The 13,634-nt window shown below is 32.8% G+C and overlaps 1 protein-coding gene across 2 annotated transcripts in view; it reads right to left on the bottom strand.

Moving 5' to 3' along the window:
• Positions 1-11,695, bottom strand: part of LOC115888477 (kinesin-like protein KIF19) — a 44,180-nt gene extending 32,485 nt beyond the window's left edge. Inside the window, exons 1-2 of one of the 2 annotated variants that reach the window (XM_030908224.1) lie at positions 11,547-11,695; positions 7,617-7,760 (exon numbers count right to left, since the gene is read on the bottom strand). In XM_030908224.1, the coding sequence (XP_030764084.1) occupies positions 7,617-7,706 (90 nt within the window). In that variant the 5' untranslated portion in view covers positions 7,707-7,760; positions 11,547-11,695. Of the gene's footprint in view, positions 1-7,616; positions 7,761-11,546 lie in introns of those variants that run through there. The other variant, XM_030908222.1, reaches the window with a different exon arrangement.
• Positions 11,696-13,634: the final 1,939 nt, after the last annotated feature.

Here is a 13,634-nt window from a genome sequence, read left to right as displayed (position 1 = left end):
TTTCTAATGAATGTGAAGTATCTACAGATCCTTTGCTTACCATATTTCAACTTAAGATTGAGAATATCAATATATTTTCTAATGAATAAAAAACAATCTTTGTTTGCTTCGAAAAATGCTAGATAAATTTTATTGTAGTAAATAATTTAATAATAATAAATAATTAATAACACTTTATTGTGCAAAAAGCCAAAATAGCTTCATCAACAAAGCATTTACAAAACAAACAAAAGCACAAAAAAATATACAAATAATAACTACTGTAATGAAGTTCATAAAAATGTCTGCACTTATTCCTGGGAGACCCTGTATATTGTGTTAATTACTATAAAAGGGATTTCATTTTCTTTTATATAATGACTGTTAATGATTGTTAATTATCAAGTCCTTATTGTAATGCACTTCATTAGTGTTCCGTTTGTTAAATTAAATAAGTTAAATATTCATTTAAAGTAATTGCCATAATGTAAGAGAGTTTTGATCGGTTTTGATCGCTGTAGATTTAATGCGAGAAAACGAACAGTCCGCGCCGATCGCCCCACTCCGCTAAGTGGAGGGGAGCGCCAGTCGAGTACCTCGGCTGCAGCAGTCCAAAACGACAGTTTGTGGTAGCACGCGAGACAGTGAGTTCGAGCCCGGAATGTCCCGCCGAGTAACCAGCTGCCAGCCGCCGATCGCCGCCGTACTGTGCAAGGTAAGCACCAGCCGCCGAAGTGCTCGAGGGTAGGTCGTATTCTTTTTTATTGTCATTAGCGTTTACTCTACTGCCTAAGCGCGTTACAGGGATAAGGCAGACAGCGACACTTATATTCGCTCAGATAGGCCTAACGGTGTCCTCTTCGGAGGTTGTGGGCTATTTGGCCGAATCGCGCGAACGCAAAGAGACAGCAAAACTTATATTTGCTCAGATAGGCCAAACGGTGTCCTCTTCGGAGGTTGTGGGCTATTTGACCGGATCGCGAGGAACGATTTTTTTTGATAAAGTGACAGAGTGAGGCAGCTAACGGTTAAGGCAGTACAGTAAACGCACGGGTCGCGAATATTTATGGTGCTTGAACAGCATCTCGCCCAAATCCCGGGGCTGGTTCTGTCGCGCCCGCTTTTCTCTAGGGGTTTCGTCCGGACGGCACCCTGCGACAGTGACGCTGGACGGGATCTCGCCGAAATCCCGAGGCTGTCCTGACCGGGCGGTGTGTGCGTGCTGCGCTAATGCGAACGATGTACAACTCGCCGAGGCGTCGCTAACTTCGACGCGAATCCGGGACCCGCGTCCGTGTACAACGGCGTGTCGCTAACTTCGACGCTGATCCGGGACACGCGTCCGTGTCCAACGGCGCGTCGCTAACTTCGAAGTCGATCCGGGACGCGCGTCTGTGTGCCACGGGACGCTGTTAACTTCGAGATCGATCCGGGACTCGCACCCGTGTCCAACGGGATGCTTTTAACTTTCTTAATAAAAACCCAGTGTTACGTTATAGTTAATTGTGTGTTTTATTTTATTTTCATCTCATCACTCCCTGGGTATCTCCACTGTATAAAAGCTACCCGTACTGGCACTAGTGGTCTCTCAAACACTATAAACTTTGAGGATGGCGCCCGAGTACCGAACCAAGGCAACTCGGCGTCCGTAAGCGTTCTCAAAAAGGAAGAGAACCTCACACTACTATACAATACAAATCATACAATTCAAAAAAATTTAAGTCATTAAAGTTACAAATAGAACATACATGGACAATTGCAGAAGACAAAAAAAGGCGTATGAATAAAATTTTACAACAGGAGGATTGTAAATAGATATAATTTTAAGAGTTATAAAATATTAAATAGTTGACCTTTGACCAGTGTGTGAGATGGTCAAAATTTTAAAATTCAAAATTATTCATTATTAAACATCAACAAAAAAGTCGTTTACCGCATATAGGGCAGTAAGTATGATTTCAGAGCTTTGCGAAATGCGGGAAAGAATGAAAGCGACTTGATATTGAAAGACAGATGATTGTACATTTTTTTGGCATTGTACAGTATTGCACTTTTAACTAGTTCTGAGCTCGGGGTTGATAGATAAAGATCGTCCTCCGCATTCCTAAGTGGATAGTTATGAGATGGCCTTCCGGCAATAACAGATATGTGCTTGCGGATTAAGCAAACGGATTCAAAAATAAACAAAAGAGGAGGAGTATTTTAAAATTTTTAAAGAAATTCTGACAGTGAGTTCTACAGTTCAGTCCCAATATATATCGAACTGCTATCTTCTGAAGTCTGAAAATACAATCAAATTTTGTTGCGCAGCAAGTACCCCAGAATGGAAGGGCATAACGAAGATGTGAGTCAACCGACATTTAATTTAACCATTCACCGCTATGACAAAATATAAATTTTAGCAACAGGGTTTCCAATGCTACCAACTGACCATATACATACAATTAAAAAGCGGGATAATTTGAATAGATAATTTGAGGTGTTTTTTACATTTACGTCATTTACGTCTAAATTTCCTTTACCTCGATTGACTCTACGTATTAATTGGTACAGTTTCTTTATGTATTGGTAAATAATCAGTTATAACCAGTCTCTGGAAAAACACAGAATGATTGGAATTGCCATAATTTGTAAAATAAATAATAAATCCTGACTGTCTGATGACAGCTAAACCTAAAAAAGACAAATTTTCTTTCTCGAAAACTTTGAACACCCTTAGTAATTAATTGTTTCCATAATTACTGTCACATGACATGATTTATTTTAATATACTGTTTGCATAGGTTTGTTAATCATTTTACTTAAATATTTTTAATCAATTATGTATAATCTTATAAAATAAATAAAAAAAATTGTATTTTCTAAAAACTGTGTTTTATTCTTGTCAAATTAACTTAATTTTTATCAGAATTCCTATGTAGAAAACGTAAAAATTAGAAAAACACAATAATATCCAAAATAATAGACGACTAATTACATATTTTTTGACAAATTTTGATGCATTTAAGTGGGTATATTATTGTCTCTTCATTTGATATTTATCTTTGCCCATAGTACTTACATATTAAAACACTCACACATACAAACATACTCACAGAAGAACAAAATTAATTACACTTGCTCACTTTACATTCACGTCGTGTTATATTAAGAATGGTTTTTAACTGGAAATAATTCAACAAGCAAACAACGCAGAAGGTAACCTTTTTAGTTCCGCAGCGAAAATAACTGGGTGGTATAAAGAATTCATTTATTTCTTTCCTTTGTTATCTGGAACGGTCCTAGTAGCCCATTAAAATACTACTGCCCAAGTTCATTTGTTCTTTGAACATGCCACGATTATAAATTAGGCGCCATTTACATAAAATCACATATTCAAGCGCATTGTTTTGGTTTTCAGTCGCAAATGTTTAGCCGGATTTGTTTCGTGAACTTGAACTTTTTGTGTAGGCGCCTTTAGATTTCAATTCTAGATCGCCATAATAAATGTGAATGAAGACATTAAATGAAAGAGAAGCGTTAATAGAGCTTTTGTAGATTATCTGAAAGTCATTATAGATAATCTACATAGAATGTTTAAAAATAAACAATTTAAAACATGCATAAAAATAACCGCATTTAATCAAATATGTACTATATGGGAATAAATTTTCATAAATAATAAATTTTGCTAAAAAAATATCTAAATTCTTCTTAAGCAATATTGCTAGAAGTACAACTAGATCATGTTTCTGTTTTGATATATTAAATATTGTTGCTTTCACTTGAAAGTGAAAGCAGGGAATAATATAACACGAGACATACCAACACCAGGAAGCATTACACCAGGAGACATCCTTAGTCCCTTCTTATTCAATCTCTTAATGGACATCATCATAGAACCTCGATGAATATCGGTTATCGAATGGGACACAATAGAGTTAGCACAGTGTGTTACGCTGATGATGCAGCCATTATCGCGGAAACAAAGGACGATATGCAAAAAGACAGCTTTATGAATTCTATCAAGTAAGTCAAGAATTAAATATGATTAAAAGAAAAAATCTAATGATCTAAAGAAAAAAACTAAATGCTTAACTTTTTCTAAAGAGCCGGTAGGATGCAAACTGATAGTAGAAAACAAAATAATTATTGAGCAAATATCACAGTTCAGATACCTAGAAATATATATGTCGTACTACCATGATCCAGAGAAAGATCTGAGAAGCCAGACAAACAGAGCAACGGCCATGTCAGGATGTTTGAGGCAAATAGTGTGGACAAACCCCTTCATGAGAACAGACAGCAAAATTAAAATTTATTAGACCTGCATCATACCAATAATGACATAGAAATTCGAGAGGAAACAAACAAGACCAAAAACATGTTAAGAGTCGCTGAAATAAAGACCCTAAGAACTATAATGGGGAAAACTAGAAGGGATAGAATTAGAAACACAATTAGACAACAATGTGGAATACAAGACGTAGTGAAATGGGGTAGGCAAAGAAATAGACAATGGTTCGCACACGTAAAACGCATGAAAGAAAACAGGCTACCACACATAGCTCTTGAAGGAAAACCCATGGGTAAGAGACGGCCGGGAAGACCTCCAAAAAGATGGAAAGACAGTTGGCAGTCCAACTTCCAAGAACTCCTACAGAGGCAACCTTAAAACTAAGAGATCGACTAGACCTCAAATAAGTAGAAGAAGAAGAAGAAATATTGTTGACAAATCGTCAAACATTGTCGTTGACAAAAAAAAGTCGAAGATTTTTAAGTTTTGGCTCAGTATTTACATATCTTGGAGTGAATCTCCATGGCAAAAAAATGAGAAATGTTTATTACATAAGCACTTAATTCGATGCTATATTCCATGCTCTTAGGAAAAAACTTGTTCTTCTTTTTTTATTCAGTACATCTTGTTGTGCTGAGCGTTTTGACTGTACTCTTAGCACACGCGAAAATCCAGAAATGCCAACCTGATTATAGTAATCTATTGTTGTGTTACTGATTAAATGTTATAAAAGAAAATTTCTTCAATCAACCACAATATACAAAAACACTTTTAGACTCATATGGAGCTAACAATATTAGTTTTATCAGGAAATGATTGATACTTGTTATTATAATAAATAAAAAATAATATTCCTCACAAATTTTTTTGACAAAAATAAAATTAACTTCTACTAAGAAAGTGTTATTTCCAGGGTACCTACACTAAATTATAATATTATTTTATTGCTATTATAAGTAACAGCAAAAGAACGCAGTGTAAATTATAAACCATCAACAAAATCTAAGTTAATATTATTTCGCTAAATGATGTATCCTTAAACTTTACAACGAATTTCGGTTTCACTTATAGTTAATAATGGATATCTAAAGTAGCACTAGACCTTGACAGGGAAATAGATGATTAAGCGTTATTGCGGCTTATTACAGACAAATGCTTAGAAAATCGATAGCATTAGTTCTTAGAATTTGTAAAAAAAATCACAAAAAGAATATAGTTCGTACGAAAATTAAATTTAAAAATATATGTTTCGCAATAAAAATAATAACATTACTTTTAAAGTACTTTTTAACTAATTTTCTATTTATAGTTAATTAGTAAAGCAATTTTAACGTTCAACACCTTATCGTATATCTTAATGTTTAGTCCCAAGTGGTTAAAATGTTTTAGATTATATCAATATTCAAAGCATATAGGCTGCCATTTAAAGGTATTAGATAAATGTTGCATTTCAGTGTCATTGTTCGGACTTGCTATTTTCTATATTTAATATAATAATTTTAATATCTACTTGACAACGGAGGGTGCGTCCGACATAATAGTTATATTTGATATGGGCGATTTCATTCTAGGTATGATTTATCTAGCTTGTTACCTCACTTCACATCACAATGATTAAACATATACAGATTGTTAACTGGACGGTTACTTATTGGGGAACAGAATGGCAACACTGCCTACATTCCAAATGAGTACTAAGCTAAGCTGCCGACTCGTCCCGTCGCGTCGCGTCGTCTCTCGACGAGCGGGCCGAGGTTGCCATATTTCAACCATAAAGCTCTTGCGGCGAGTAATAAACAAATTAACAACCTGTATATTATGAGAACGCTACAGCTTGTGTTAGGCTTAATGAAGATACTAACAACTTCCACATAGAAAAAGATGTTCTCCAATTCGACACCATCTTTCAAAAACTATTCAATAATTTACTCCAATACATGTAGAATGTAAAATGAGACAACACCGGTATCAGGTCTAAAGAGAGACCAAGTTATAGAGGTGGAAAAAAGATCCTCTAGTCTCCACCTTACAGGTATCTCAGCCGGATGTCATTGGTTCAGATATCTCATTGGTTCACAATAATAAACCAGGTCCTCGACTGTGAAGAGCACGGAAGAGACGAAACAAGCAGAAGCAGAAGCCGTCCTCCAACCAGATGGCATGACGACTTAAGGCGTATCCACAGTAACTAGATGCAAATAGCTCAAGATAGGGAGTTATGGAAGCAAACGAGGGAGATCTACGTCCAGCAGTGGACTTTAGTGGCTGGTTGATGATGATGCTGATGATTTACCTTCTGGAGTATTTGCCCTTATTGGTCTTAATTGATAATCTATAACACAGCAAAATAAAAAAAAACTAGTTCACAACAATAAACCAAGTCATTTTACTATTAATAGTAGACGCGCGTTTCCTGATCATCATCAGCAAAAATGATTAAAATTGATTAAAACTTGTCTAAATCATCTGCTGATAATGCTAACATAATGTTCAATGAAATAAAGTTTTTTTCTCTAAATTCTTGATTTTTGTCGCAATAGAGAATTAAAACAAACAACTGATAACATTTAATCTATGTTAAAATACGAATCATATATAAATTGAATAATTTTTTTGAAGAATATCTACCAAACATATGAGAAAATATGATATTTGTTTATTTTCTCAACATTTTATTAGCAGTTGCAGAATAATTCGCTCGTATTTTAATTTATACAGAGTGTCCCAGAAATAAGTGCAAATATTTTAAGGGGTGGTAGATCTCGATAAAAGAAACATATTTTCTCTTTATCGTTTTTCAAATAAGTCCAAAATAACGGACTTATTTTACTTTGAAAATTTTCAAAAAAATGATTTTTTGCTAAAATTAGAACCTCTGGATCTTTTTTCGATTTTCTTTCTTGTAAATTTAATCTACTACCTATGTTTCCATATTATCAAGAAATTATTTTTTTTAAATAAAAACTAAAAAAATTTCCAAAAAAATTTTCAAAAAATTCCGAATTTTCAAAATTTTTTTCGCGAAAAAAACTCATAGGCATGTTTTTGGGGTTGGACTATACTACCAGTTAAAATATTTGCACTTATTTCTGGGACACCCTGTATAAAATTGAGTAATAACTGTGCATAAAATGAGAAAAAGAGTTTGATTATACCATAGTTAAAAACATAAAATAAAATCAAACTTTACACACCAATATACTAATATATCCGTAGGAGTAATTAGTAATAAAAAAACTAAACAAAACTGTAAACCATATAAGATGGGAAAAAGAATTATTTTCAAATTTTTAAATTAGAATAATACTTACTTAAGACGAGTTCGAAATTGGGATGTTTATATTAATTTATTCTTACTTACCGAATATTCTTCTTCTTTATCTCTAACCGCTTCGAATATATCATTTAAAGCTCTAACCATAATCCCCGGATGATTTGAGTCTCCTACCATTGTATGAGTCTTTCCGGCACCAGTGGCCCATATGCAAAAACAGTACCGTTATAACTAAAAAATAAAAATAATTGTTCTGTTATCAAACACAAGAAATATAAGTAAAATTAGAAAGTAATATCCTGAGGGAATAGTTGTTGTAGTTATTATATCCATTTAATTCTACTTGATACAAAGCGATGTTTTGAAGGAGATGTTCTGAAAAAACTGAATATTAAATATTTTATTTCAGATTTTTACTCAAATCGCTAATAATGTCCTAATAAAACATTAGGGCATTAATAGAGCCCGTTTTGAAAGTATTTTGTTAAAAATCGAAAGAGAAATCATGTGCCTTGTTAAAAATATTTATTTTTTATACAAGACGATAAAATGGTATTTTATCGTCGACCGAAAAGATTAATTCACGAGCGATGAAATCGCGAGTGAATTAATTTCGGGAGACAATAATGCACTTTTATCGTCGTGTATAAAACAATAGTTTTTCCATAGCGAGTTACGTTTTAAAAAATATTCAGAAATGATTATTTCAAGGAATTTGTTAGGAGCAGAAAAAATATTTTGCTGGGTTGGCGTTTGTTTCTATGTAATTTGACGAATAAATAAAGCTGTCTCTTTAGTTGTCAGTTTTGAGTCAATATTTGTTAATTCTCTTTCGTGTCGATTTCTGAATGAATTGGTGCCAGAAATGGCTCAAAACGAAATAAGTGAATTACCAACAGATATTCAGGCATTTAAATCCTAAATAACTTATGAAAAGGAATACAAAAATGGAAGCAATTAAAAAACGTGCGAGAAGAAATAAAGTTTTTAATTTATCCTCGCTGTTAAAGTATCATTTAATCTACCCTTCGGTTAAATTACTATTTTAACAGCAATTTTTTATTATTTTTTAAGCAAATAAATTATAACGAGACGTAATTAAATCATGAAGCTGAAGGCTTGATGTACAGGGGTGCCATTTTTGTTGAAATCATACGGTATCTCCGTTATTAGTAAATATAGAAACATGCGGTTTTGCACAAACCTGTGCCACTCTTCTGTCAAACGGAAGATGCTGTCAACAAAATTTTCATAGCCCTTTTCGTTTCTGAGCTACAGGGTCTTTTCGAAAATTTTGCAATTTGGGACTGTTCCCGTATCTCCGTTATTATGGATGATATTGAGAAGGTGAAAACTGATTCATGTAGAACTTTTTACGTAGAATACAGTTACGTAATCTGTTTTTCTACGAAAAAAATATTTTTGAAAATATGAACTAAAGTTATGTTTTTTCAATAAGTCCTGTGATCCGCCTTGCTATGAGCTTCTCAAAAATATATATCACTCTATATTTATTTTTACTATTTACTACAATATTTAAAATATATCAATTTCTTATTAGTAAGCCCGGCCGTGATAAATAACAAGAAAACCAAAATGGTATTTACTAAAATAGTCATACACATGTTAAAATTTTATTTAGAATTGATATATTTTACTTTTGAATTGTTACCACTGAATCTCTAAATATATTTTCCTTTTTTTTAAACGCAATTTATTATAACGGGTAAGGTTTGCAAATAACAGCTTGCATTATTAAAGCATTTTCCAGGTGTTCTACAATGTGTTAGTTTTGCCACGATATATTTTATCACAAGCATTCAAAAATCCCCAAAATCAGAAATCGAGAACAGACAAATCTGGGAATCAGGGAGGCCATCATATGGGTCCATATTGCATTGGTTCCAATTCATAGATTTGAGAAATAATAATTGAACAAATTTCTAATATTGTCAAAGTTGTGAGGGGGAAACCCATCTTGCTGATGGTATATTTCACGTAAATTAGCTAAAGGAGTATCTAAAAGTTCCGGTACGATAGCTTCGAAGATTTACAAATAGCGGTTGAGAGTTAAGTTTCCCTATTATATGGAGAATTTATTAGTGACTCCCAAAATAAAACAAAAGACTGATAGCAGTACACTTTTAATAATTCTTTAGTTTCTTTTATTATTATACATGGTCTACTAATTAAAATGATCTTTTAATGAAAACTTTTAAATATTGCAGTAAATAGTGAAAATAAATCTAGGGTGATATATATTTTTGAGAAGCTTATGGTAAGCCAAATCATATAATTTATAAATATACAGGTTATTCTTTTGAAGAAAACATAACTTTAGTTCATATCTTTAAAAATATGATTTTCATAGAATAACAGACTACGCCGCTGTACTCTACGTAAAAAGTTCTAGAATAAACAGTTTTCACCTTCTCCATACCTTTAACAATAAAGGTTGTCGCCCACTAGACCGCGGCGCGACGCGGCGCGGCGCCATGTGGAAATTTCTTTTGTCTGCTTGCCATGTATTTAAATGGACCAACGCACATTAGGCGCGCAGCGCAGAAGCGCGCCGCGGGATTTCCGTCAAGAAGTCGGAAGACTTCTCTAGCAACTTTTTTCCGTCTCCCGCGTTTCGGCGCGTTGCAGTGTGCGTACTCACAAGGGAAATAATTTTGCATTCGAGTCTTTTCAGTTGGCTTTTTGACTAGGAACTAGTGATATGAATCAATGGCAGAATTGTATTTTTAAAGGTAAATTAGGCAAATCGATTTTCATAAAGGAATATGATATTTTTTTTAGTCTTCCCTCACTAGAGACAGATGGACGAAATGCCTTTCTATCAAAGATTTAATTAATTGAGGGGTGTAGAGGCAAAACTGGCAATCTCCACTTTTTAACAAAAGTGACAATCTCCAATTTTTAAATTCTAATTACCTAAATATATCAAAAAGATCAGGGTTTTTTTGACCACATAACTAATATACACATCAGAATCAATAAGAATTATCAAAAATATTAGTAATTTGTCTCTTCTGAAAAAATATGATGAGTAGATATACGCGGTGTTTTTTCTTCTAAAACCCTCAATTGAGGAGTGCGTAAAATGTTTCCTTTATATTTTGTAATACTGAAAAAAATGATTTTGTCTTTTATTAAATCTGGAAAAAGATGGTAAAATTCTCTAAACTTCTTTCTTTTTTTGTTAATCGTATGAGTCCAAACTTTTCCTCACCCCCTCTTCCTCTTCCTCTGTTAGAAGAGCACAAAAAATACGCTTTCGTCCGTACTTGAACTCATTGCTTTAAAAACTAAACTACAGTAAGTAAAAAACACTATAACTAAATAGCGTTGCCGCGTTTCAAAAGCGCGCTATAGTGGGCGCAGTCCCTTCGCAGCCGGAAAAAATTCTCTTCCCAGCGTAGTGGGCGACAACCTTAACAGAGATACAGGGGGTGTCCCAAATTGCAAAATTTTCAAAAAGACCCCGTAGCTCGAACCGGAGAGGGCTATAAAAATTTTGTTTACGGCATCTTCCGTTTGACAAAAAGTGAGACAGGTTTGTGCAAACAAAACTTCTATCTTCACTAATAACGGAGATACCCTATGATTTCAACCAAAATGGGACACACTGTACACCCTCTCGTCTCTTAGCAATATGCACTGGGTTTCTTTCATACGTTTGGCAACGTTTTTACCGTTCTTTCTTTGTTCAGTACATTATGCATTATACTCTTCAAACTAACTTTAAACTAACTCAAACTAACCTAACGTACGGAAATCTCGATCCAAAATATCGTTTACCGACCCTAATATAGTTATTTTAAGTATAGACAGGTAATAAAATAATACTCCTATTTATTTATATTTTTCTTTCATTAAATAATTAATGCATTTGACCACCCTGCTTAGTATTGTTTAAACATATTATATTTTATGTTTAAATTTAGTACTACTAGTAGACAGAGAATGTTTTTTTATATCAGAACTATTATGTTAATAGTCTATAATTCTTACCCATTCAAAACATCCTTAACTAAATTACTAGTGGTAATATCATACACTTCCTCTTGCGACGAATTCTCGCCAAACACAACATCATAAGTATATTGTTTGTCGTAAAGCTTTTTCTGTCTGCATGGGTCGTTTTTGTCTCCATCTTCTACAATAACAGTCTGAAAAAGATATGAAAATTAATTACCTCTACTTCATTGAAATTTTTTTGTTTGGTAACTTACTAATAGTCTAATTTTAGAAGTGAATCATATGTCTTTAGAAGCTACGGGAAAATGAGTTCCAGTATAATTATTAATTTACTTTCTTCCTTAAGAAATACAATCGTGATTCGCATTTTTGTATTCAGCAAAATAAATCTATTGGCAAAATAATAAAGATGTATCTATCTGTATATTTTGGTGACTACATGTATACATTTTGTTTTCAAGAAAATTTTCATATAGTTTAAGAAGATGATCAAAAAACATATTTCCATGAAATATAAAAGACTATTAAGTACTATTTAGACTCTGTTAAAAAAATTATGTTGCAGTCGTTTATACAGAGTGGGGCCTCTCATACGACGCGTTTGTAAAGGGTGACGCTTCATACGACGCGGAGGCTTTAAGGAGAACGATAGTTTGTATTCAAATGAAATTTTGTGAGCACATGTAGGTTAATTTAGAGCACTTTTTAAAAATATAGAAAATTCAACAGGGTGTCCCCGAAAAAACTTACACATCAAGGTTGTTGTTTGTAATGGAACACCATATATATTAACTGATTTTTGAATTCTAGGGGAAAAATAAAGGTGAGTTTTATTAGAGAAATTTATAACTAAAGTGTAAGGTTTTTAACATATTTAACATTTCCTAAAAATGAAGCACACTTTTTAAATTGGAATTTACCCGGTATAGCCTAATATCTGTACTATTATGTAGTTAAAATTCAATAGGGTTGCCTACCTCTAAAACAAAGATTTTCCTAGATATATTCATTTTTAAGATTTAGTGTCAGTAGATCTTTATTATTTGATAAAATCTATGTGGTTGTGATATGTCTGACGTTACTTCAATATACCTCTCTAATTAGATCAACTTTAACAACTAGTTTTCATTTTGTGCCAGTTAAAACAAAAAAAATTCTCAGAAGTTTTCCAAAATTGGAACTTATCCCCCATTAGAGAGAATTGATATCATTCTATTAGTATCTATGATTCTATTAGTTGGTGAATGCATAGAATACTTAAATGTCCCTTTGATCTAGTCTGGGCTTTTTTTATGCGAATATGTTAAAGACAGTTTATAAAAATCGACCAACTATTGTGGAAAACAAGAGATATATTACTGTAGCTGTCTTTCGAAGTAGAATTCCATATAAGCCTTTTTACATGAAAAGATCTTTTGAAAAGAAAATAATTTTATGCAGTGTACAGGACATTTTGAGCATTTGATTTCATCTAGCTAATTGTTGTCACTATACGTTTATATCTAGTTTTAATTCTGTAATAATGAAAATATGTCTTATACGTTTATATATTTTTATTACCGTTGAGTAATTTACAACCTTTAATTTTTGTTAAATTAATAAAAGCTATATCACAGCTATTCTATACTTTTTCAAAAAATAAATAACTACTGACACAAAAATGAAAATATCTAGGAAAATTTTTGTCTGATGGGTAGGCAACCTTAATAATATTTTGAAGATATATGAATTCTCCATTGAACATCGGAATAGTATACTGGGTGTTCTATTTAAAATAAAGGATTAACTTGCTTTTAAATGTAACCAATGTTCAATATAAATTTTGTGTCACCCTGTATAACTTTTCGGGTCAAATTTTAATTTCATTTAACATACAATGGTTATTGTAATTAAATATTAAGGCTATAGAGGGTAAATTACAATTTAGGTAGCTGTTATTGAAATTAAAATTTATTCTTCATTGTCACAAAATGTGAAATATGTCAAAATCCTTACGTTTTAGGCATACGCTTCTTTAATAAAACTCACCTTTATTTTTTTATCTAGAATTCAAAAATCAGTTAATATCGAGGTTAATATATAAAGTATTCTATTACAAAAAACATAACTTTTAAAGGTAAC

Source organism: Sitophilus oryzae, unplaced genomic scaffold (assembly GCF_002938485.1).
Source record: "Sitophilus oryzae breed Bouriz unplaced genomic scaffold, Soryzae_2.0 scaffold_769_pilon_pilon, whole genome shotgun sequence".
Lineage (NCBI taxonomy): Eukaryota > Metazoa > Arthropoda > Insecta > Coleoptera > Curculionidae > Sitophilus > Sitophilus oryzae.
This window is presented reverse-complemented; position numbering and strand designations above follow the sequence as displayed.